This window comes from Equus przewalskii, chromosome 5, assembly GCF_037783145.1.
Source record: "Equus przewalskii isolate Varuska chromosome 5, EquPr2, whole genome shotgun sequence".
Taxonomy (NCBI): Eukaryota; Metazoa; Chordata; class Mammalia; order Perissodactyla; family Equidae; genus Equus; species Equus przewalskii.
The window spans coordinates 7605060-7625466 of NC_091835.1; the positions used below are offsets into that span (position 1 = coordinate 7605060).

General features: G+C 59.8%; 1 protein-coding gene across 46 annotated transcripts in view; it reads right to left on the reverse strand.

The window, feature by feature from the left end:
• The window catches only part of TNS1 (tensin 1), a 206656-nt gene that overhangs the window by 85507 nt on the left and 100742 nt on the right, over window positions 1-20407 (reverse strand). For 32 of the 46 annotated variants that reach the window (XR_011540158.1, XM_070619869.1, XM_070619854.1 and 29 more), the window contains 6 exons: window positions 12925-12966; window positions 12123-12173; window positions 6337-6386; window positions 3911-4082; window positions 1637-1687; window positions 420-542 (listed from right to left, as the gene is read on the reverse strand). Coding sequence is in view for 45 of the 46 variants with exons in the window: in XM_070619854.1 (XP_070475955.1) it covers window positions 420-542; window positions 1637-1687; window positions 3911-4082; window positions 6337-6386; window positions 12123-12173; window positions 12925-12966 (489 nt within the window). In the remaining variant the exon portion in view is untranslated. Of the gene's footprint in view, window positions 1-419; window positions 543-1636; window positions 1688-3910; window positions 4083-6336; window positions 6387-7553; window positions 8265-8844; window positions 8899-11038; window positions 11213-12122; window positions 12174-12924; window positions 12967-15401; window positions 15492-20407 lie in introns of those variants that run through there. The other 14 variants (XM_070619865.1, XM_070619862.1, XM_070619859.1 and 11 more) reach the window with 8 other exon arrangements.

The following is a 20407-nucleotide window of genomic DNA, read 5'->3' on the forward strand; positions in this document are numbered from 1 at the left end:
AGAGCCCGGAAACACAAAAGCCTTTACTTCTAAGGCCGGCCTCCTGCCCCAGAGCCCACGCAGAAGCCCTGGAGGAAAGGGGGCAAGGGCTGGAGAGGGGGTTGTGGTCCCAAGGAAGAACAGGAGTGGGGAGGGGGGCAGGGGAGGGAAGCGGGTGGCAGCTGATTCTCAGGGAGAAGAAACCCAGCTGACCATCCACTAGATTTGAGGGCCCCAGAAGCTGGTACCCCCCATTTCCTGAGGGCATCCCCTGGGACAGAATCTATTATGCCCTAGAAAGGAGAATACACACAGCAGACTTACACACGCACACAATCCAACGAGACAGGCAGGTACATAGGCCATCCAAGGATACACTCATGCACGGGGGTGCATGCACGTGCACACACACACACACCCCATGCAGGCCCCCTGCCGACCTTATTGTGTAAAACGACGACATTGTGGGGGTCTGCGTTGAGCCAGGTGTCCATGGCCTTGCAGACACTACAGATCTTCTCCAGGGCTGGGGTGTGGAGGTCGGGCCAGCCAAAGTCCAGGACCTGTGGCCCAAGCCGTGAGTGAGAAGGGGCAGGAGCCCTGGCGAGTCAACCAGGGCAGCAGGCAACACATACCTGTGTGCCAGCTCCAGGGCAGCCGGGCCTGGGGTCCTGCCCAGCCAGGAGGCAGGGGAATTCAGGGCAAGGGACCCTGGCCTGGGACCAGAGACCCTGGGCTGAGTCTCTGCTCTGACACTGACTCACTGTGGGGCCTCAGGCCAGGCACAGCCCCTCTCCCAGCCTCAGTTTCCTCTCATGTGTGTAAAACAGAGGCTTGGAGCCGAGGATCCCAAGGTCCTTCCACATGACTCTGACCTCAGACGAGCAGGGCCCCCATCATTGCCCCAGGCTCCACCCACAGACGGCCCTGAGGCCTGAGGCCTGGCTCAGGCGAAAGAAGGAAGGAGAAAGGCTCCCTGCTGGTCTAGGTTTTTTCAGGCCCTGGACACACAAACCACCGATTTTTCAGGCCAGCCAAGAGAAGCCTGAAGGGGACAGAGGACAGATCTGAACAGCAGTCCTCAGGGTCCTGAAAACATTTCTAAACCTACAGAACCTTAAAAGAGAACTTCTGCTTGGAAGGGCCCAGACAGCACATCTCACCCAGCCTGTCCACTTTCAAGGGGGCAAACTGAGGCCCAGAGAAGCCTGTCACCTGCCCAGGGTCACACAGCAACAGGCACCAGAATCCAGAAGCCAGAGTAGATGTCCACGCGAAGCACACAGCCCACTGGGCAAGCGAGTGAAAGCTGGAGCAAGAACGTCCACATCGGCGCGTCCCAGCCAGTTTCAGCTCAGAATACTTTTCAATAAAACTAAACCCTCACAGCTCCAGGCTCCCCCGAGAGATGCTACAGGTGCCCCAGGGGGCAGACCTGGGAGGTGGTCACTGTATGGAGCTTTGCTTTCTGTAATTTGTATTCTGGAAACAATAAGTAGATTATTTTCCATTTTCCAAATAGAAAATGGCTTTGAATAGGCTTTTCAAACTGTCACAGCACATCCCCCCAAGATTCTAACATGGGAACCTCGAGGAGAGGGGGTCCGGCCATCCTTCGGTCGAGGCAAGGAGGCCCCCACAACGGGCAGCGGCTCACCTTGGCATGGAGCTTGGCGATGTCAGGTCTCCGCTCAGAGAGGTTGAAAAGCTAGAAGGAGAAAAAGGAAGAGATGGTGAGAAGGTTCGCTCCCTCCCCTGTGACGTTTTCCCTACGTGAGCACACTGAAGCTCTGCAGACGCTCGCTGACCAGCGGGACTCAAGTGCAGGCTCCCAGGAGAGAGAGGTTCACAGACACTCAGCCACGCCCCCCTCCGTGAGCCAACAGACATCCAGAACTGAGGACCAGAAGGGGACGGAACCCGTCTCGGGCCCCACGTGCCACCCCCGGGGTGGGCGGCTCCCCATACTGAATGCGAATCGATGGTGTTCAATGAGAAGTTCTCGGCCAGCTCCGGTTTCCACTTCATGCGTCACCTTTAGGACCTCACCCCATGGAGACGCAACGGCTATGTGGTCACACACCCTCCACCGGAGGGTCAAAGGTCCTGGGCGGGCCCTCTCAGGCCCCTGACACCCCTCTCCCAGCAGGTGCCCCCCAACAACAACCCACATGCCGTGGGAATCTGCCCATCTCTGGGACTCCTGTCTCCACCTCCGGAGGAGGCAGGCAGAGCTCCCATCTCCTCACCACCGGGGACACGCCAAGACCACGCTGCTGTCGCCCGTGGAGAAAGCGGGCTGCACAGCCAGCACAGGCAGGATGGAAGGAGGGCGCCAGAGCTCAGAATCCTGGACTCCTGGACTCCTGACATCAAGGAGATCTCAGACGGCTTCTAGGCCACTCTTGGACCCCGTAAAGGAACACCCTTTATTAGGTTAACAACGGCTACCACTCAAGTGTCCCCAAACTGCCAGCCCCGTGCTAAGGCTTCACATCTAACAGCTGGCTTAACTCTCGCAACAATCAGAAGAGGGAGATAGTGTTATTAGACCCATTTTACAGATGGGGTCTCTAAAGCTCAGTGAGTCTAAGTGGCCAAGATCAGACGGTCAGTAAGAGCAGAGCCAGCATTCGAACCCAGGACTCACTGAGGGTTAAAGCCAGGCGCTGAGCAAGGCCCAGCCCAGCTGACAGACGGGCCTCTGTGGTGGGTTGAATAGCGTCCCACGAAAACCCACGTCCACCTGGAACTCCAGAACGTGACCTTATTTGGAAACAGGGCCTTTGCTGACGTAAGTAGTTAAGGATCTCGAGATGAGGTCATCCTGGATTTAGGGTGGGCCTTACAAGAAGAGGAGAGGACACACGGAGAGGCCATGCGAAGAAGGAAGGAAGGAAGAAAAGGAAAGAAGGAAGGCCATGCGAAGACAGGGGCAGAAATGAGAGCCACACAGCTACAAGCTGCGGGTCACCAAGGACTGCTGGGGCCACCGGAAGCTAGGAAGAGGCAAGGCAGGATCCCCCAGTGCCTTCAGGGGGAGCACGGCCCTGCCAAGACCTTGATTTGGACTCCTAGCCTCCAGAACTGTGAAAAAATAAATTCTGTTGTTTTAAGACAGCAGGCCTGTGGCAATTTGTTAGAGCAGCCCTGGGACTAACGCGGCCTCCACACCCCACCTCAGCCCAAGCATCCCGGGGCAGCCCCTCGGGGTCGCACAGTCTGGTCCACGGGTCCAGCCCACATGTAGCTCCCTGCAAAGTGGACCCGAGCCCCGCTCCAGGGCAAAGATAGGTCCAACCTCCCAGGCCAGCCTTTCCAACGTTCGGGGAGACCACCAGCTGCCACCTCATCCACATCTGCTCCGTGACTCTGCTGGGCCACGTATGATCGCAGTGCCAGCAACACAGGCGCCAGCAATACAAGGTCCCTTAAGACGCACACTGCCACAACGCTGCCCTAAGACTCCTCAGAGGTGCCGACAGTGTGCCAGCTCTGCCACTTCCTGACACTGTGACCTTAGGCAAATACGCCACCTCTCTGTGCTCCAGCCAGGACTGCTTTCCAGGGCTGTTGTGAAGTTAAATACGTGGAGGGCAGCTCGAACGCGGCCTGGCTCACACAGGTGCTTAGTCATACGAGCTCTTGACGTTATTCGCTCCTCCTGGTCAACACGCTCACACACGTACACACAGACACACACACACACACACACACACGACACGGCTCCAGATGCTGCATTCCCGCTGCAGATGCACTCTGTATGGCAGAGCTGGGCTGCAGGGAGTGGAGACTTGGGCCACGACAGATGCCCGGGGCCAAGGGTGGGTGAAGGACGAGAAGAAGAAGAGCTGCCCAGGGGCGGGGGGGGGGCAGGGACACAGCAGGAAGGACGGGGCACTGGACCAGCAGGCGAGAGGCCCGTCCTCACCAGGTAGTTGCCTCCGTGTTTGGACTTGAGCATCTGGGCCACCTCGCGGAGGTTGCTCCGGAAGTTCTCCTCATTGGCTGTGCTGGGGAAGGAGACGGCAATGATCCTCTCCGTGACGTACACCAGGTCCAGCTCGCAGCTGTCCTCCGGGGTTCGGCTCACACTCATGTTTCTAGGGAGACAACGGTGGGGAGGCTGTAGATCAGAATCCCTTCCCCCAGGGCAAGATCCAAGTATCCGCAACCCTACACACCGGACGTGGCCCCCATACCCAACCCAGGGGCTTGACAGCTCCCTGACCCAGAGCCCAGGCCAGAGGCTTCCCCTGGCCAGGCCAGTGCAGCCAACAGGGCCGGCCTAGGAATGCGGGGAGCGCAGAGCTGGGCAGGGCAGCAAGGATCTCCGGCCATGTCAGAGACGAACAGAGGTGACACCAATCCTACGTGGCCATCAGTCCTGCTGGCACGGCCTTCATCCTAGCTTCTAAAGGTCAGCACCAGGGCCAGAACTGGCCAGGAACCCAGGAGTCCAGCCCTGCCTCCAGACACACTGTGGCCGCCTGGTCTGGCAAAAGTCTCTGGAAGGATCCTAAGACGGCTCTGGAAGAGGAAGGAGAGCTGAGCTGGGTGCTCTCCAGCCTCCCAGAGCTGTGCCTTCTGCTGCCCTCGCCTTGCTCCCGAGCCCTGGAGTGGGCGGGGAGGCCTCTCAGGGGAAGGGGCAGCTCGGGTGACATGCACACCTGGGCTGCAGGTAAGCCAGACCACAGTGCACATGCCAGACCTCCCCGGAGGCAGGCTGCCACCTGACCTTTGTTCCCGGCTCCCTCCCCACCTCTGGCAGCTCCCACCAGCTGCCAAAGCTCCTTCTTGGCAGCGGCCTCCCTGATGTCTAACGGCCCAGGAAGCAGAGGGTGCCAGGCCTTCGCCACTGCAGCGGGAGGCGGCTCCCAGACACCTCCTCGGAGATGTGGGGAGCCCCGGACTGGGCTCAAGGCAGGGGGAGACACAGGAGCTCACATCTTTACCCCTCACCAGCTTCTCCTCCAGGGGTAGGGTCCAGGGTGCCCACTGGGGAGCTGAGGGGAAGGGGAAACGAGTCTCGGGACACTGGAATTCCATTCTGAAGCCCACCCATACCTTCCAGGGGCACCTGCTACCCTCCCACCCCCACACCTTCCTACCCTGTAGCCAGCCTCCTACAGTCCTGCTCCGTCTCTCTAGCCAAGGGGCGCAACCCTCACATTTCGTTCTGATAGCCTCTCACTACCGTGGGGTGAACTTGAGACTGGAGGGGCAGTGGGAGGAAACCGCCAGGGTATTTCAACATGACCGGGCGGCACCGGGGAGGACAGCCCAGGACACCGAGCAGCGGGGCAGCATCCAGATCCCCAGCAGGGTTGATGGTAGCCCAGCTGTGTAGATGGGGCTTGGAGATCGGGGAGCTGAGGGTGACATCCAGTTTCTCCATGGTGACAGAGACAGGGAGCACGTGTGAGAGGGGCCATTAGGTTGCGGTGAAGAGCCCAGTTTGAATCTGACCTGCGAGTCCTGGCCTCTCCTTGTCCCTATGAGAAGCTTCTTTACCGTGGCCTTTGAGGGGGGAGTCCTGCCTCAGGCCACTGCCTGCCCGTGGCAGAGCAGCGCCACCGCCTGGACAACCTCAGCATCGCACTCGCTACCCCGACCCACAGGGTCGGGAAGGACCGGGTCTTCCAAAGGACGGCTCCGTCTGCTGCGGGCAGCGGGCAGCTGGGCCACAACCTGCCAGGAGCTTCAGCTACACACGGGCCCTCTCTGGCTGGGGTTCTGTCTCCCCGGGGCCGGATTCTCACTCATCTCGGGAGGCTCGGGGGTAAAGGAGGCAGAGAGGGCGTGGCCCACGCCAGGGAACCTGGACACAGGGATAGAAGGCTCCCGAGCAGCAAGGCACCGAGTCTCCTGTGCATCCCGTTCCCCCAGCCCCCGCGGCCCAGCCAGATAGAGAAGTTTCCTCTCATCGCCAGCCCTCCGACGCCAGACAGCCCTGTGTGTGGAGAGAAACGGGATCTAGAACAGGTCTTGACGCCAATCCCGGCGCTGCCTCTTGGGGTTGTGTAACCTTTAACAAGTCACCTCATCTCTCTGAGACTCAGTTTCTTCATCAGCCAAATGGGAATAAAATACTTAACGTGCAGGGTTGTTGCAAGAACTAGATGAGATCATACAGGTCAAGAATCCAGCTCAAGGCCTGGCTTCGAGCTAGAACTCAAACCATGACCGTTTCCCAGTGGCATCTCCTGCGTCCTCTCCGTGGCTTCATGTGTGCCCATCTTCCCTACCAGTGGCTTTAGGACTTCAGACTCAGAGACCCAAAGGCATGACTTGCCAGAACATCCACAGTGACCTCACCGCCGGTAGCCGCCCCCCACCACCACGGCCCAGACATACCTGATGGGCTGGGGATGGGGCTGGACACTGAGTGGGACTCTGGCGGAGCCCTGGGAAGGAGAGAAGAGAAGCAGTGTTACGAAGGAGGCGGGCGCAGAGCCGTCCATGGGAGCGGTCAGGGCCGTGGGCAAACAGACTCTCTTCTCCTCTCTCTGCCAGCATTCCAGCACAGGGACCCTAACGCCCCGGCAACACAGCAACCCAAAGCCAACAGCAATCAACGCCCATTCCATGTGAGTGTGCCTGTATGCATATGAGCCCCCAAAGGGGGCTTTCCCTCCCCAGGCAAGGAAGAATCCCGAACGCTGGGAAACGCACCAAGCGCGGGCTGGTGCCAGCAGTATTGAGTACACGCTCAACACAAGTTACTAAAGTGATGGAAACACATTTCATCTTGACTCACTGGATGTCGTAACAGTAACCCTGAGTGGAGAATACAGACTGGAAGCACAAAAGAAGGAAAGCTGAGCGATGGCACCCTCTGTCCAGCTCGGCACCTTTCTCCTCTGACCACCATCACCCCAAGCTCCTCCCCTTTAAAGCAGCAACACAGAGTCATTATCAAAAGTTCTGAGATGAGAGCAGCCAGGTGTGGCATGTAGAACCAAGACCAGGCCAGGCAGCAGACCGTGCTCCTAAGGACCACTGCCCCTTGTCTGCCCTCACTCCCACTTCCAGGGTTGTCGACGTGCACAAAATTAGGCAAACGGACCAACTGGTGTCCCAAACCCCCCAGGGCAGCCCTATGGTGCAGTGATGAAGGCGCAAGGGCAGAGCCCTCAGCATCCTGTCCAGTATCCTTGCATTACTTCACGCTCTGGGCCCCCGTGATGTCACGTGTCAAATGGGGAGACAATCCTCCTGCGGCTGTTTGAAGATTAAAAGGAATTAGGCAGACAAGGCCCTTACGTGCTGTTCCTGTTGTTACATCACGTACAACTGAAAGGGTAGCGGTAGAAACACACCAAAAGTCAAACCCCGCATCCCTCTACGGCCAGCCACCCATCCTCTCAGCCCCTGCACACGGCGCAGGATCAGACGCCCAGCTCCTAGACTCGCAGGCTCAGCAGAGCCCTCTGAGCCTACTGGCACCTTCCCAACACCCTGTGCCTCCCAGTAACTGGCCTCTCCCGACCACCGAGCGGCAACCGCCTCTGGGAGGAGAGGGGACCGCAACCTGCCAAAGAGAGGAGAAACTGAGGCTCACAGCGACTTACCCCCAAGTCCCGGGGAAGCTGACGACTGGCAGGATTCACCTCAGACTTGGGGTTTGGCCACTGGGGCCCCAAGAAGAGGAGCCCCTCAGCCTTCTGCAGGCCCCGCAGCACCTCCATGGCAGCGGTGGATGGGCCGGGAGGCCCGGCTCCCAGCTGGGCCCAGCGTTAGCGCAGCCCCACTGACAGGAGGACTCCATCCGGCTGCCGTGACAGCCGCGCCGGTCCCTCCGCCTGGGCCGCCACCCGGCTCTGGGCAGCTGAGCCTCGGCGGGAAAGAGAGCACAAAACAGCCAGTGTGGCTGCTGTGCGGAAAGTGCCTCAGTCTGCACAGCCCTCCTGGCCCCAGGACTTGGGTTTGCATGAGTCAGGCGAGGGGGGCGGGGGGAGGGTGGTAAGGAGAGGTCGTATTTGGTTTTCAAGCCCCAAGCCAGGCTGTTCCAAAACTACCCACCCAGAGGAAGGCAGAAACCCAACACTTCATCCATCTCTGTGTCACTGGTCCCAGATGAGGAGTCACCGACCCTCCCCAGGCCCTAGGCCCTGTTCCAGGCCCCAGGGCCACCCTGCTATAAATAGACCCTCAGGGTTTCATCTGTGGCAGATCCACAGCCACTCCTGCAGGAGGCCACCACCGCTGCTTCAAACAACTGGAAGCCACCATTTAGCCAAGGCTCGCGGTGTGGCCAGGACCCCGGGTCCAGGCCCAGGGAGCTGCGGGGAGACAGTGGGACACTGAGACGGGCTTGGCGAGGAGACTGGGGGACAAGAGAAGCCAGGAGCCCAGGGGCGAGGAGGAGGAGGAGCGGGCGGGAGGACTGGCTCCTGTTTCTCTACCCCCCTTCCCAACGTTACAACACTCCACATTCCTCGGCCTCCCCACCCCAAAAAAGCCAGGGAAGATAAATAAGAACTTGGCCCCCACCGAGTCTGGCCATGCCGCCTCCAGAGGTGATAAGACAAAGTCCAGCCCGCTCTGCTCCACCGGGCCGGCTGTGGAAGGGGAAGCAGGGAGAAACCGCCCAGGACAGTGACCCCACCGCAGAGAGGACGGACGGACAGCTGGACAATCATCCCCTGATGAATCACTGAGCTGCCCTCTCACTGACAGGGCTTCCTGTTTTCTGCACAGTTTGGGGGCATGTGACACTCGCTGGCAAAAAGCAGACATGCACAGGGGACACGTCCGAGCGCTGGTGGACACAGAGCCACAGGGAGAACGGGAGACCACAGATGGGCTGGGGGGCATGTCAGCAACACAAGCTAGTGCTCCAAAACACACAGGTGAGCTCACCCCCAGGGCTAGCACAGCGCCTCCTGCGGCTGCTGCATCACGCTGGCCTTTTCACGAGGCTGTGGGTAGGTGGAGAGATGCGGGCAACCCCACTGTCGTGTCCATCCCCTCATTCATAACTTCATCGTGCACCCCGGCGTGTGCCAGGCAAATGTTCTAGCCCCAGAGACCAGAGGAAGCGAAGTGCCTGACCTCAGAGAGCTTACACGCTATGCAGGAAGATGCTCATCCATGGAGCCTATAGAAGAAGCAGCCGCTGGGTCCCACTGACCCATCTGTAAAATGGGTACAGCTCAGTGCTCACGGGGTTTCGGTGATTTCCCGCAATTCACCTGGCCCCATTTAGAGCCCCCAGGGGAATGACCAGAGGGCTTTACGGAGAGCACTGCTTAGGTCTAATTCTAAAAAGGAATCTAAGCTCTGGTCTGCCTGTGATCCCATCCTCGTCCTCTCTGGGGCTCTCAAAGCCCTTTACCACACGGCTTTGAACTTCCTCCCTGCTCCTCCCAAGACACAGAGCAATAACAGAGCTTCTGATCCAGCTCCCTAGGCGCCAAGACTTCTCCTCTATCACTCCTAGAACACAGCCCCTCTCTGGCTGAAAGGAAGCCCCACAGCCCCCCCAGCAGTGTCCGACTTCTCTCACCATCAGGAAGTTCCCCCTGGATCTAGCCCTCACCCTTCCTGCTGCAGATCCAGCCAACTCTCTCTGCCTTGGTCCTCACGGCTGACAGTCGCTCGGATACTCCCGAGCGGCTCAGGGTGTGCGACCCCAGGCTCCATTACTGGCCACCTTCTTGGCCACGCAGCAAGGAGCGGGCACCCCCGGACTTGGGCGGGGTGGTTCAGATTCAGAGGACGCCTGCGTGGGAAGGGCCCTGCCTTCCTTTGAGGTCTGTAGACCAAACACAACAGCTCGGGACCAAAAGAAAAGCGCTTCCTGAGCCCAGTCCCGAGGGGGCAGAGCCAGGAGGAGGGTCGGTAAGGAACCGGGGCCACATCAGGCAGCCAGTGACTGCTGACCCATCTCCGTCAGGGGCCCAGCCCCATTCCAACGGTTCCCCTGGGGGCTCCAGCCACCCCCTCCCTCCCACACCGGCCCCTCCAGCCACACCCCTTCCTCTCTCCTTCCTGCCCACCAGCCTGGATTTTTCCAAAACAAAGTGCGACACAGCACACCATCCACAAACTCCGCTCCACACCAGCCCCGTCGAAGGAAAACAGCCATTCCTGGGCCAGAAACAGGAAAACAGCTCACAAATAGGCACGTCACCCCAGCAGCGGGCCCAGGACAGCAACTGCGCCGCCCGAACACGGGTCTCCTCACCGGGCACACTGCAGGAGGGCCAGGGCTGGGCAAGGGCCCTGGGGTCACCCCACCTGGGACACGTGTCTGGGAACCTTAAAACTTAGGCTTTTTCTCCTCCTTGGCAATACGTAGCCCCTTCTGGAATCCACTCGCTTGCCCATCCTCTCACACACTCCTTTAACTAGACTAACTAGACCAAAATTCATCTCGTCCCTCCTCCCATATCGAGACGAGGCACCACCCTCAGGACTACATTCATCCCAAAGCAACAGAACTTTCTCCTGAAAAAAACCACGGATACCTGTCCTCCCCAGGACCAAAGTCATACACAGCCTCGCAACAGAAAGTTCTTCATGATGTCTATCTTCACTCTCCCTTGCTTCACTTTCCCTTGCAGGATCCCTCTGGCCCAGGCTGGAGTTGTGGGGAGAGCAGTTGTAGGACTCGGCTCAAAAGAGTGTCCAGACCATTGGCTAAAAGGCTTGGTTCCAGCACCATCATCTTGTCCCCCAGTCAAGGGTTGGGAGCCATAGATAACAGCCATCCCAGGAAGGGATGCGGAAGGCATTCACCGGGTCATTGAGCCCCTTCGAGCTTGTTTCCTGATCTATAAAATGGGTCCATAGCATCTGCCACGAGGGGTATCATGAGACCAAAAATACCTAGCCCAGCTCCTGGCCCTTAGACAAAATAGCAGCAACAAGAACGGCTGGTATTTATTGAGCATATACTGTATGCTTTGTGTGCATTAAGCTAGTTAATCCTCCGTAGCAGGTACACAAAATATTAATTTCTCTCCTGCACTCCAGCCCCAGAAACATCACAAACTTGGACAAGGGTCCCTCCCCAACAGGTGTACTCCACGCCCGGAGGACCCGCGCATACCTTGATGGGAGCCTTCCCCACTAACTGGAGAGCCATGCTCCCGCTCTTCCCGGAGGGGCCTGTGCAGTCCCCAGGACGCGTCCCCTTGCAGGGCTGGCCGTGCAGGGCTGCCCGCAGCCAATGCGGCAGTGGCAGTGGGCTCACCACACAAGTGCAGCCGCCTGCAGAAGCTGCCTCCTGCTCACCAGGCCCGCCCTTTGGGGCCCTCCTCCCCGTGGGTCAGGCAGCTGTCAGATGATAGGGCCTCATGCCATCAACAGCTCCCCCAGTGCCAACCGCCAAAACCACTCCCTGTTCCTCTGCAGTGAGGGCGGGCGAGGATGGAGGGGCCTGCACAGGGGCACTGGTCGGAGCAGGGCGAGGAAGACACAGAGAGGCCAACTTTGTCAGGCATCTTTCCCTGGGGTGTGAGGACCAGCCCGGACACAGGCACTGCTCAGAGCAGAGTCCCGGGAGAGCCCCTCTGCCCTCCTCTGGGTCCCTCCATTGAAGGAATTTGCCCATTGCCCTCCACCAAAAATGCATGGCAGGGGGGACCCAGGGGGACCTACTGGCCCATCTCTCAGCTTCCCCCCGAATCCAAGGCATTGAGCCACACAGAGGTTTTGCTGTTTTCACAGACGCCTCTCTCCAAAGAAGCAGAACCTGCAATTCCCCAAGGTCTGCAGAGCCTCTAAGAGGCCGGTCCCTCTTCTTCTCTGCCCTGAGTCCCTCTTGCTGCGGTGTTGCCCACTCCCCTCGTCCTTACCTCGGTGACTGCCCACCACCAAGCCAGGCCCCGCAGAGCACACCCTCTCTCCACCCTCCCCGCCCTGGAGCCCTGAGGTCTTGCAAAGCGATGGCAACTGAGCTCTGGATCCTGCTGAGACCGAGGCCAAAGCCAAGACGGAGGTCCCCTGCTTGCCCCCCCAGCCATCTTCCCCGCCCCCCGTGCTCAGCAAGGGGGCTGAGCAACCCCTGCCGGCCCTTCCAGAGAGGAGGCAAGGGAGCCCTCCAAACACAACAGGTGGGGGACACCATCCACCTCCCCCCAGCCCCGGGCACCAGGTCTGCCGCATCTTTCTGCTCTGCTGCCCATACTTACGTCTTCTTCAAGGCTTTTCCGCGTGTTTCCACCCCGGAAGACTCCTTCTCCCTGGAGAGAGAGAAAAGGCAGTCAGAGAGCAGAGCCCAGGAAAGTCACCTGAAGGCCGCAGGTGTCTCACCTGCTGCGGTCAGCAGGGGCGGGGGCGGGGAGCTGGGAGGGGACTCGGTTGTTTACCTTCTTCCCAGCCCCTCCGAGCTAACCACAACCCTCATCCGTGTCTCAGGACCACTCCTGTGGGAGATCTTGTCATTCCCATTTTGCACATAAGAAAACTGGAGCACAGAGAGGCTCGCAGCCTGCCTGAAGTCACACAGTCAGAACCCTGGGGGAGTCAGGCTTTGAGCCCAGGCCCCCCATCTCCCAGCCTGTCATTCCATGCCAGGAGACACCTCTCCGCTGCCAACCTCAGTTTCCCCACTGCAGGACCCACCCGCTTTCTTCCCTTCTTCCTCCACGCAGCCTCGAGGAAACCTGTGTCCCTCTGCTAAGTCAGAAAAAGCTGTTTGAAAGATCTGCCTGGCCTTCTGGCAGTCTGCATCTCAACTCAAGAGGCCCACGTCTAACCGCGGCCTCTCCCTCTCTGCCCACCTCCCTCCCCAGCAAGCCACCTCCGAACACACAGGGGTGGCAGATCCAGGCTCCTGACGTGTCCCACGTCCCCCTACATCCCCCCACCACGTTCCCCACATCAACCCCAGAAGGATGTCCCCAAACACGTGTCCACTTTCCCCCAAAGCCCCCTTCTGCTGTCCAGCCTCCCCGGGCTGTCCCCCACCACGCCCCGCCTGCCATCACTCACCGTGTCCACTACATTCTTTGGTGCACTCTCGGCGTTGACGGGCTGCGGACAAAGGGAGAGGACAGTGTGAGGCCTCAGGGCAAACGTCCCCAGGTTGGCCCCCTCCCCAGGGCTGGTGGCGGTGTCGGGCAGAATGCCTCCTGAGGCAGAGCCGATGACGCCAACCCAAGACTCAGACAGAACCTGGCTGGCCCGCGCTTGGGGAGCAGAGTTTGGAAAATGACAAACAATCTTATTGATACTAGAACCATCCAGGGTGCCAAGCTCTCCAAGACCTCTGGCTCAGACAGTTGCTGACCCCAGAGCAAGGAAGAGCTCCTCTTGTCCTGCACGCCGGGCATTTTCACTGCCAGCATCTCATTTATCCACAAGAACCCAGTTAGGTCGCTGCCACTACTGCCTTTGAGCCCCACCTTACAGATAAGAAGTTAAAGGAGAGGCCCCACGTCATCGACTACTGATGGGGACAACAGGGTTTGAATCCCACCTTGGGGCTCCACGTGAACTCGCAGCAGCCCAGGATACGAGGCCTGCTGGAGTCCTGACTCCTCAGTCGGCTTTCACGGCCCCCACCGCTGGCCCTGCCCCCTTGCAGACCTCCATTTCCACACCCAAAAGCTCTGCTCCATCCAGACCTGCCCCAAGACCCCCTTGCTTATTCCCACATCCAGGCCTTGGCTTGTGGAATGGCTTCCCCTCTTTACCTACAGGCTCTCCTCCTCCATGCAGCCCTCCCTGAATTCCCCAGCAAGGGGGCCTCTCTCACCCACCTTGGCCAGTAAGCCAAGTGGTCTGTGCCACTTATCTGCTCCTTCACGTGTAAAGAACCTCATGGTGGGAATATGTCTTATTCCTCAGCTATTATTTTATTTGTGATTCTTACCCCACCTGCCTCCAAAACAGATTCAAAGCAGCATTTTCACCAACTCAGTCATCACATCCCTCCTGCCGGGGACCGTGATCCATGCGTAGTGGGTCATCAATAAACACTGGAGTCTGATCCTGTCCCTGACCCGGTGCCATCCTTCCCCTGTCCAGACCAACAGAAGTGCTTCCTACTAAAGGCACCCCGAAAAGGGCTCCTCGGACACCCCCTAAGGGAGAGGAACTCCCATTCCAGGCCCACCTCCTGGCCGCAGTCACCAGGGCTCCGTCCCAACTCAGTGAAGTGGTCAGAGGGGCCCTGAGTCACGCACCAGGACATGAGCACCACTGTCCAGTCAACACCTTTGCAGAGGTGAGCGTGGACCAGGGTAAGAACCAGAAGCACCTGCCCTGACCCCACCCTGCACCTGAGGGTGAGCTGTTCGCGTCTGAAGATGGGGGAGTGGCCAGAATGACCTCCGAGAGGTTCTGGCACCTGAGGGGTGAACAGAGCCACAAGGGCACAGAGGCAGAGCGGGGGCTACGCGGAAGACAGGAGAACTCTTTCTGGAAGCAGCCCAGACTTCACCCCTGCTGCCTGGAAGACAGGGGCAGAAGCCGGGGGGAGACGCCCCGAGTGGTTCAGGGCCCAAGCAGCTTGGGAGGGTTGAAGAAGGACGAGGTAGGAGGTGGGGAGGCATGTCAGCTGGCCCCCTAGAGTCTGAGGATGGTCTGGAGGAGGAAAGATGCCACACTCTGCCCCCACCCCCAGCCCAGCCCTAACCCTCATCCAGCCACCTCCCAGAGGCCCCACTCCTGAGCCGCAGGCCACTGGGCAGGGGGCAATGGGTACACTGGGACATCCCCGGGGACCCCTGCCTCACACGGAGCTCCAGGAGCTCCTGGCTCATTGGGACCAGGTTCTCCCCTCAGCCTCCACCCACCACCCAGCTCCACCCAGGGGAGTCCTCGGCAGCAGTGTCTGCCCACCCCCACCTCTGACACCCAGCCACCCCTGCCTCTTCTGGTCCAGGGCTCTGGAACACTCCCGTGGAGCCCCCAGGTTGGGCAGGATGGAGCTGTTCTGGCCTCCTGTGGGGAGGAGAACTCCCGGAGGGCAGATTGCAAGGACCTTCCAAGTACATGGTCTACACAGCAGAACTGAGATCCGAACCCAGATCTTGCAACTCCGAAACCATCACTCTTAACAGTCTGCTTAACCAGCCTCCCTAGATAGGGAAGGTCAGAGGGGACAGAAGTGGGGTGGGACGGAGAAGCTGGAGACGAAGGACCTGCCCCAGGTCCAGGGCAGGCCCCGAGGAGCCCTCGCCCTGCTCCAAGCACAGCCTCTAAGAGACCCCGACTCTCGGCAGAGCAGCGCATGAGCCAGGGGTCTGGAACCTGCCTGTGCCTCAGAGTCAGCTGCAGGGCTGCTGACACACAGGGGCCAGCTCTCCCCAGAGGGTCTGATCCTGTGGACCTACAGGGGGACCCGACAATGTGCGTTTCTCACAGGTGTCCAGGCCCAGGGACGGCCCTTTGAAAAGCACTGGTCTAAGCGGCCAGCACTGGCAGGAGACACCGGACCACATCCCGTCTCCCCTCCCACGAACCTCGAGCAGGTCCCTTCATCGGCCACTCTCCAACAGGCCTGCACGGTGCTGCTCTGTGAGAATCCAACAAGACAGACGCAGAAAGCATTTAGAGCAGGGCCTGGCTCTCAGGGAGCCCTCAATAAATGTGGTGGTGTTTATCATCACCGCCCCGCCTACTCCCAAGGCCCAGGCCCTCTCCGGGCCCACCCTGCCCCACCCCTCCCGGGTCTGGCACATGCCGCCCAGGGAGCCGGAATCAATATTAGAAACCACAGGCCTCAGCAGTGCAAGAAAAACTTCGCTCCCTGCCAGCCATCAGATGAGCACCAGCCCCTCTACCCTGCTACCCCGTGCCAGCTGGAGGCAGGCCACAGGGCCAGCCATCAGATTCCTTCAACTTACTGGTCTAGAAGCTTTCTGAGGAGCTAAAAATTTCCAAAAACCTCTCCTGACCTGACCCCCGGCTGCAGTGTTTGCAAACACAGCCAGCATGCCCCCGCCCCTCCGGGGCTGCCGTCCTGCTTCTCCGTTTCCCAGGCGCGGCCAGCTCTGGGGCGACGGGGAATGAAAGAGTCAGGGGACTGGCAACAGGAGGGCTGCCCCAGGCCCCCGGGAGGCTTGGGTCTGCCACAGGAAGCTCCCAGGCCAGCCCGAGCTGTGGCCCCCCGAGGCAGCAGTCCCAGAGCTCCAGCGGCTGGCGGAGCCCCACCAGGCCTCGGCGGCCCCCTGGCATCAGCACGCAGACGCACCCACACTTTTCACCCTTGCCCTAGTTTATTCTTCTTCTTAGAACTCATCACTCTCCAAAACACTATATATGTTACTTTCTTACCTGGTTTAGAGTCCGCCTCTCCCACTAAAACTAAGTTCCCATAACCCCCAGAGCCCAGAACTGTGCCTGACACACCACAGGCCCTCGGAAAACACCCCCTGAGTGAATTACCCAAGAGAGCCCCTCACTCTCTTCCCTGGCCCACTGACCAGGCTCATCATCGACAATGCAGCAGGCACGCCAGAGACCCGCGGGAACCAAGGCCCTGGCCTCCATCTTTGCTTAGATTTTGGCCAGGACCTTTCTACACCCACCATACTGACACACACACACCTCCCGTTCTTGCACACCGCTCCGCAGAACATCAGCTCTGAGAGAGACTTCAGACACCATCTCCTCCCTCCCCACTTCATGGATGGGGAAAACTGAGGTGCAGAGAGGTATGACTCGCAGGCCTCTCACCATGAGTCTCAGGGCAGGACTGGGGCTGGCACCCAGGCCCTGTACAGCCCACGTGGAGCTGGCTGCCCCCCCCCAGTCCCCAGCCGCCTGCAGGCAGGGTTAGCTGGGCGCCTCCCTGCGGCCACCTCTCCCCCCGCCCCCTTGGGCTTGGCTGCAGGGGATGCAGCAGACGGATCCCAGACAGGGACAGGGTGGGGCGGGGTAGGGGGGCCTCCAGCCCCGCCCACTGCCCAGTCCCAGCACCAAACTGGATCCTAAGGACCCGGCTTCCCAAAGCTGACAGCAGCAGCAACTCATAGACCCACCAGGGGTCTTCCGGAATCCAGCTCGGCCCCAGGCAGGACAGCCCGAATCCAGCTCCTGAGCAGGTGGCAGGGTTTCCATCTAGCATCACTTGACAGCCAAGCCTTGCTCTTCCTCGTGACGACTCTGCTCTAGGGTCTCAAACCCACGAGCCTGGAGGAGGGCAGGGACGAGGCTGAGGCACTCAGGGCAGGAGACTTGGGGAGGCATTCCCTCTGAGGCACCCGCACAACCCTGAGAGCGACGCCCCCTCACATCTGCCCCCTGGGTGCTCCCCTGCCTTGCCTTTTCCGCCCCCGCCCTGGCCTGCAGACACCTTTTCATAATGTTAACACAGTAATGACAACTCCTCAGTAGGAGCTAAGGACGCCCTGAGCACGGTGTCGGGCTCCGCTTCACGGCGGTCAATCCACAGAACCACTGCGCACAAGGTAAGCACCACTCCATCTCACAGCCGAGGACCTGAGGGTCCAAGGGACTGAGCAACTCACCCAAGGTCAGCCAGCTAGCAGGTAGGGGGCTGGATCTGAACGTGCCCCTCCCACCCCTGGCGTCTATTTCCCCTCCCTGGAGACGTCTCCACTCAGTCCTCTTATTCTTAACCAGAGGCCCTCCTGTGGGGAAGGAGCTTTCTGCGACAGAAAGACTGACGGTCTCAGGTCCTCAGGAGGAAGATGGTGGCTGGACTTCCACAGGAAGAAGAGGGAAGGGCAGCGGTCAAGGCTGCATGCAGACCCCGGAGAGAACTTCCTGAATGCGAGGGGCTGCGAACCACAGGGCGGATAAGGGAAGCTGTACATCCTTTCCTCAATTTCTTTTTCCAAAAAAAGACATGCATGCCCTCTCCATGCATGCATGTGCCCCCCGCGGTGTGGGCCCAGGAGGGTCCGTTCTGCAGGGGCTGGGGGCGCTGGGAGGGCTGCCGGAGGTTCAGGCTGTAGGACACGTCGGTGGCCTGCAGGGAGGGTGGGCTGGGAAAAAAATGTATCCGTGGGCTGCTGTTTTGGAGGAAGGAAAAGGCAGAGGGATGGCGGGTGGGGGAGGTGCCCAAGCCCGGGGCTGGGGGGCGGGGGGCTGGCGCAGAATGTGGACTCAGCCTCCGGAGGAACATTCCGTCCAGAAATTCCTCGTACCCTCCCCGCTTCCCCCCTCCAACTCTCCCCACCCTCACCCCCTGGGAGGCCTGGAATCCGGGCAGTTTTTCAGGCCCAAAAGACCCCGTGACATCACATCTACTGCCATCTCCACAAACTGTGAGGTCACGGTCGAGCCGCCTATCAGGAGGGGAAGGGAGCTGGAATGTCCTCGGGCCCAGGACCCAGAGCAAGTTATTCCAGGCTCGCTTGTTCCAAAAATAGAACCCTAAGCCAATGAAGAAAGGGGGCTGAAAGCAAAAGGGCAGGGAAGCGCCACTTACAGGGCACTTAGAGGGGGCGTGGCAGGGACCGCACGTTACAGACCCCACGGGCCCTCTGCGGGGACCATCAACATGATGCTCTATAAGCAGAGACAGAAGGAGCACTTAGAACTCCTTTTGGCAAACAAGGAGACGGAGTGTCAGGGATGGGGGTTTGGCCAGCTCCATTCGAGCTCAGGTCTGCTCCTCAAAGCTTGTGTCTGCCCCTGGCCCCTGAATCTTTGCCCCCATCCCGGGAAAGGACCTCAGCACAGAGGGCGAGGGGCTGGAGGGAGGGAGAGCACTGAGCAGGCAGGGCTGGGCCCAGCCAGGGTGGGAGGCAGCTGGCAGCCTGGGTCCCCTGAGCGTTTGAGTGAATTTGCTCCAGGGGCCACATCCTCTCCCGGGCAGGCCGAGGCCACTAGAGATAAAGAACAGGCTGGATGTGACTAAGTGGAATGTGATGCCTGATTTTCCCCGCACCCCCTGGGGAGGGGCCTGGGCAAGCCCACTCCTGTCCTCAGACCACCCCCTCAATTCTCCCCGAGGGACTCAGCACCCAATGCCGGGCTGAGGCTGAGCAACTGTGGACACCCTCTCCGGCTCGCACGCGCTCACCAGGCCGCCCAGCCAGGCTGGACTATCTCGCGTGCTGCCCCCAGATGCTGTCCTCCCTCCCTCAGCCAGGGTGCTGGGCAGCTGGGCTTTCCTAGGCCCTTCCCCATGCCCCTCTGGCTGCCCTTGCTCAAATCCTCTCCACCCCAGTGAGCACCTGCACCAGCCCCGTCTGTCTACCAGCCCTCCTCCTGGCAGCCCCTCGCCACCGAGCCACACCCCACAGCTGGCAGCAGCCTCCCGGCTCTCAAGCCCTGCTTTGGATCACTTCCCTACTCAAGGACCCATCAAGTTCAAGGTCCCCAGCCCGGCTTTTGGACGCCTCCCTTCCCTGGCCCCTTCCTCCTGGGCAGACTCCACCGCCCTGCCCTCTCTCCTCCACCTGCAGCCCCTGCCCACATCCCACCGCCCACTCCGCATGCCGTGTCCAGCCCGCCTCCATCATGAACTCACGCTGTTCCCACCAGCACCCCAGTTAGGGCCACCAAGGACGTGCTCCCGCCCGGTGAGACAAGATCACCTGGCCCCCTCGTCCCCCCAGCGAGGACAGACTGGCCAAAAATATTTACACTGGATTCTCTCCAGCCCCAGTCAGGCTTGGGAATTTGCACCAAGGCCCTACCCGCCTCAGTTCCAGCCCTGCCGCCTTCTTCCCTTCTCTGCCATTTGTTCAAATCTTATTAAACTGGTCTTGGAACAGGAGACGGACTTCCTCCACCATCACAGCACAAATGATTGCTTCCTTCCCTGGACCCCAGTGCTACCTCTGGTCAGAACCCCCGAGGGGAGCACTGACTGCTTTCCACAGTATGTCCTCTCTCGTCCCCACTGAATGGGCTCCCTGAGGGCAGGGCCCCTCACCCGACTTGGGCCTCTCCCAGTGGGGGTCCCAGGGGATGCCTTGACCTCTTGGACCATGTCCTTTCACAGCCCAGCCCAAGGTCAGGACCCCAGTGGGCCAGGAGGACTGCCACCCAGGACTCACAGGGAGGGAACCTGCCATCAGCGTCCACCTTACGTTTAACAGGTGTGGGTGAGCATGTGTTCCAGTGGCAGATATTGGCTCCCCTAGACAGCCCTGTTGGGCCATATGCGGTATCAGAGGTATAAAGCTCTTCTTTACTCCCAAATCTCTTTTTCATAAGAACCTCCACCTACCAGGTCCTACTTTGGAGAAAATCAGCCAATTTGCCCTTCAACACGTGGTCACTCCCCTTCTGCCCCTACCCTGTATTCCCTTCTCCGGACTAAGCTGCCTGGGTGGCACACAGTGGGATTTGCAACCTCCCTCACTGGTCTTGGACTCCTCTTCAGAAACCTCTTTGGAATGCCATGCCCAGAGTTTGCCTCCCCCTCTTTGAAAACCAGGGCTCTCTCAGGCTCATCTCTCCTGGCATTGCTCCATTTTCCAGGAACTCCCAAAGATGGCCACACATGGCCCGCTCAATGCCCTAGCAGGAAATTCACCAGGGCCTG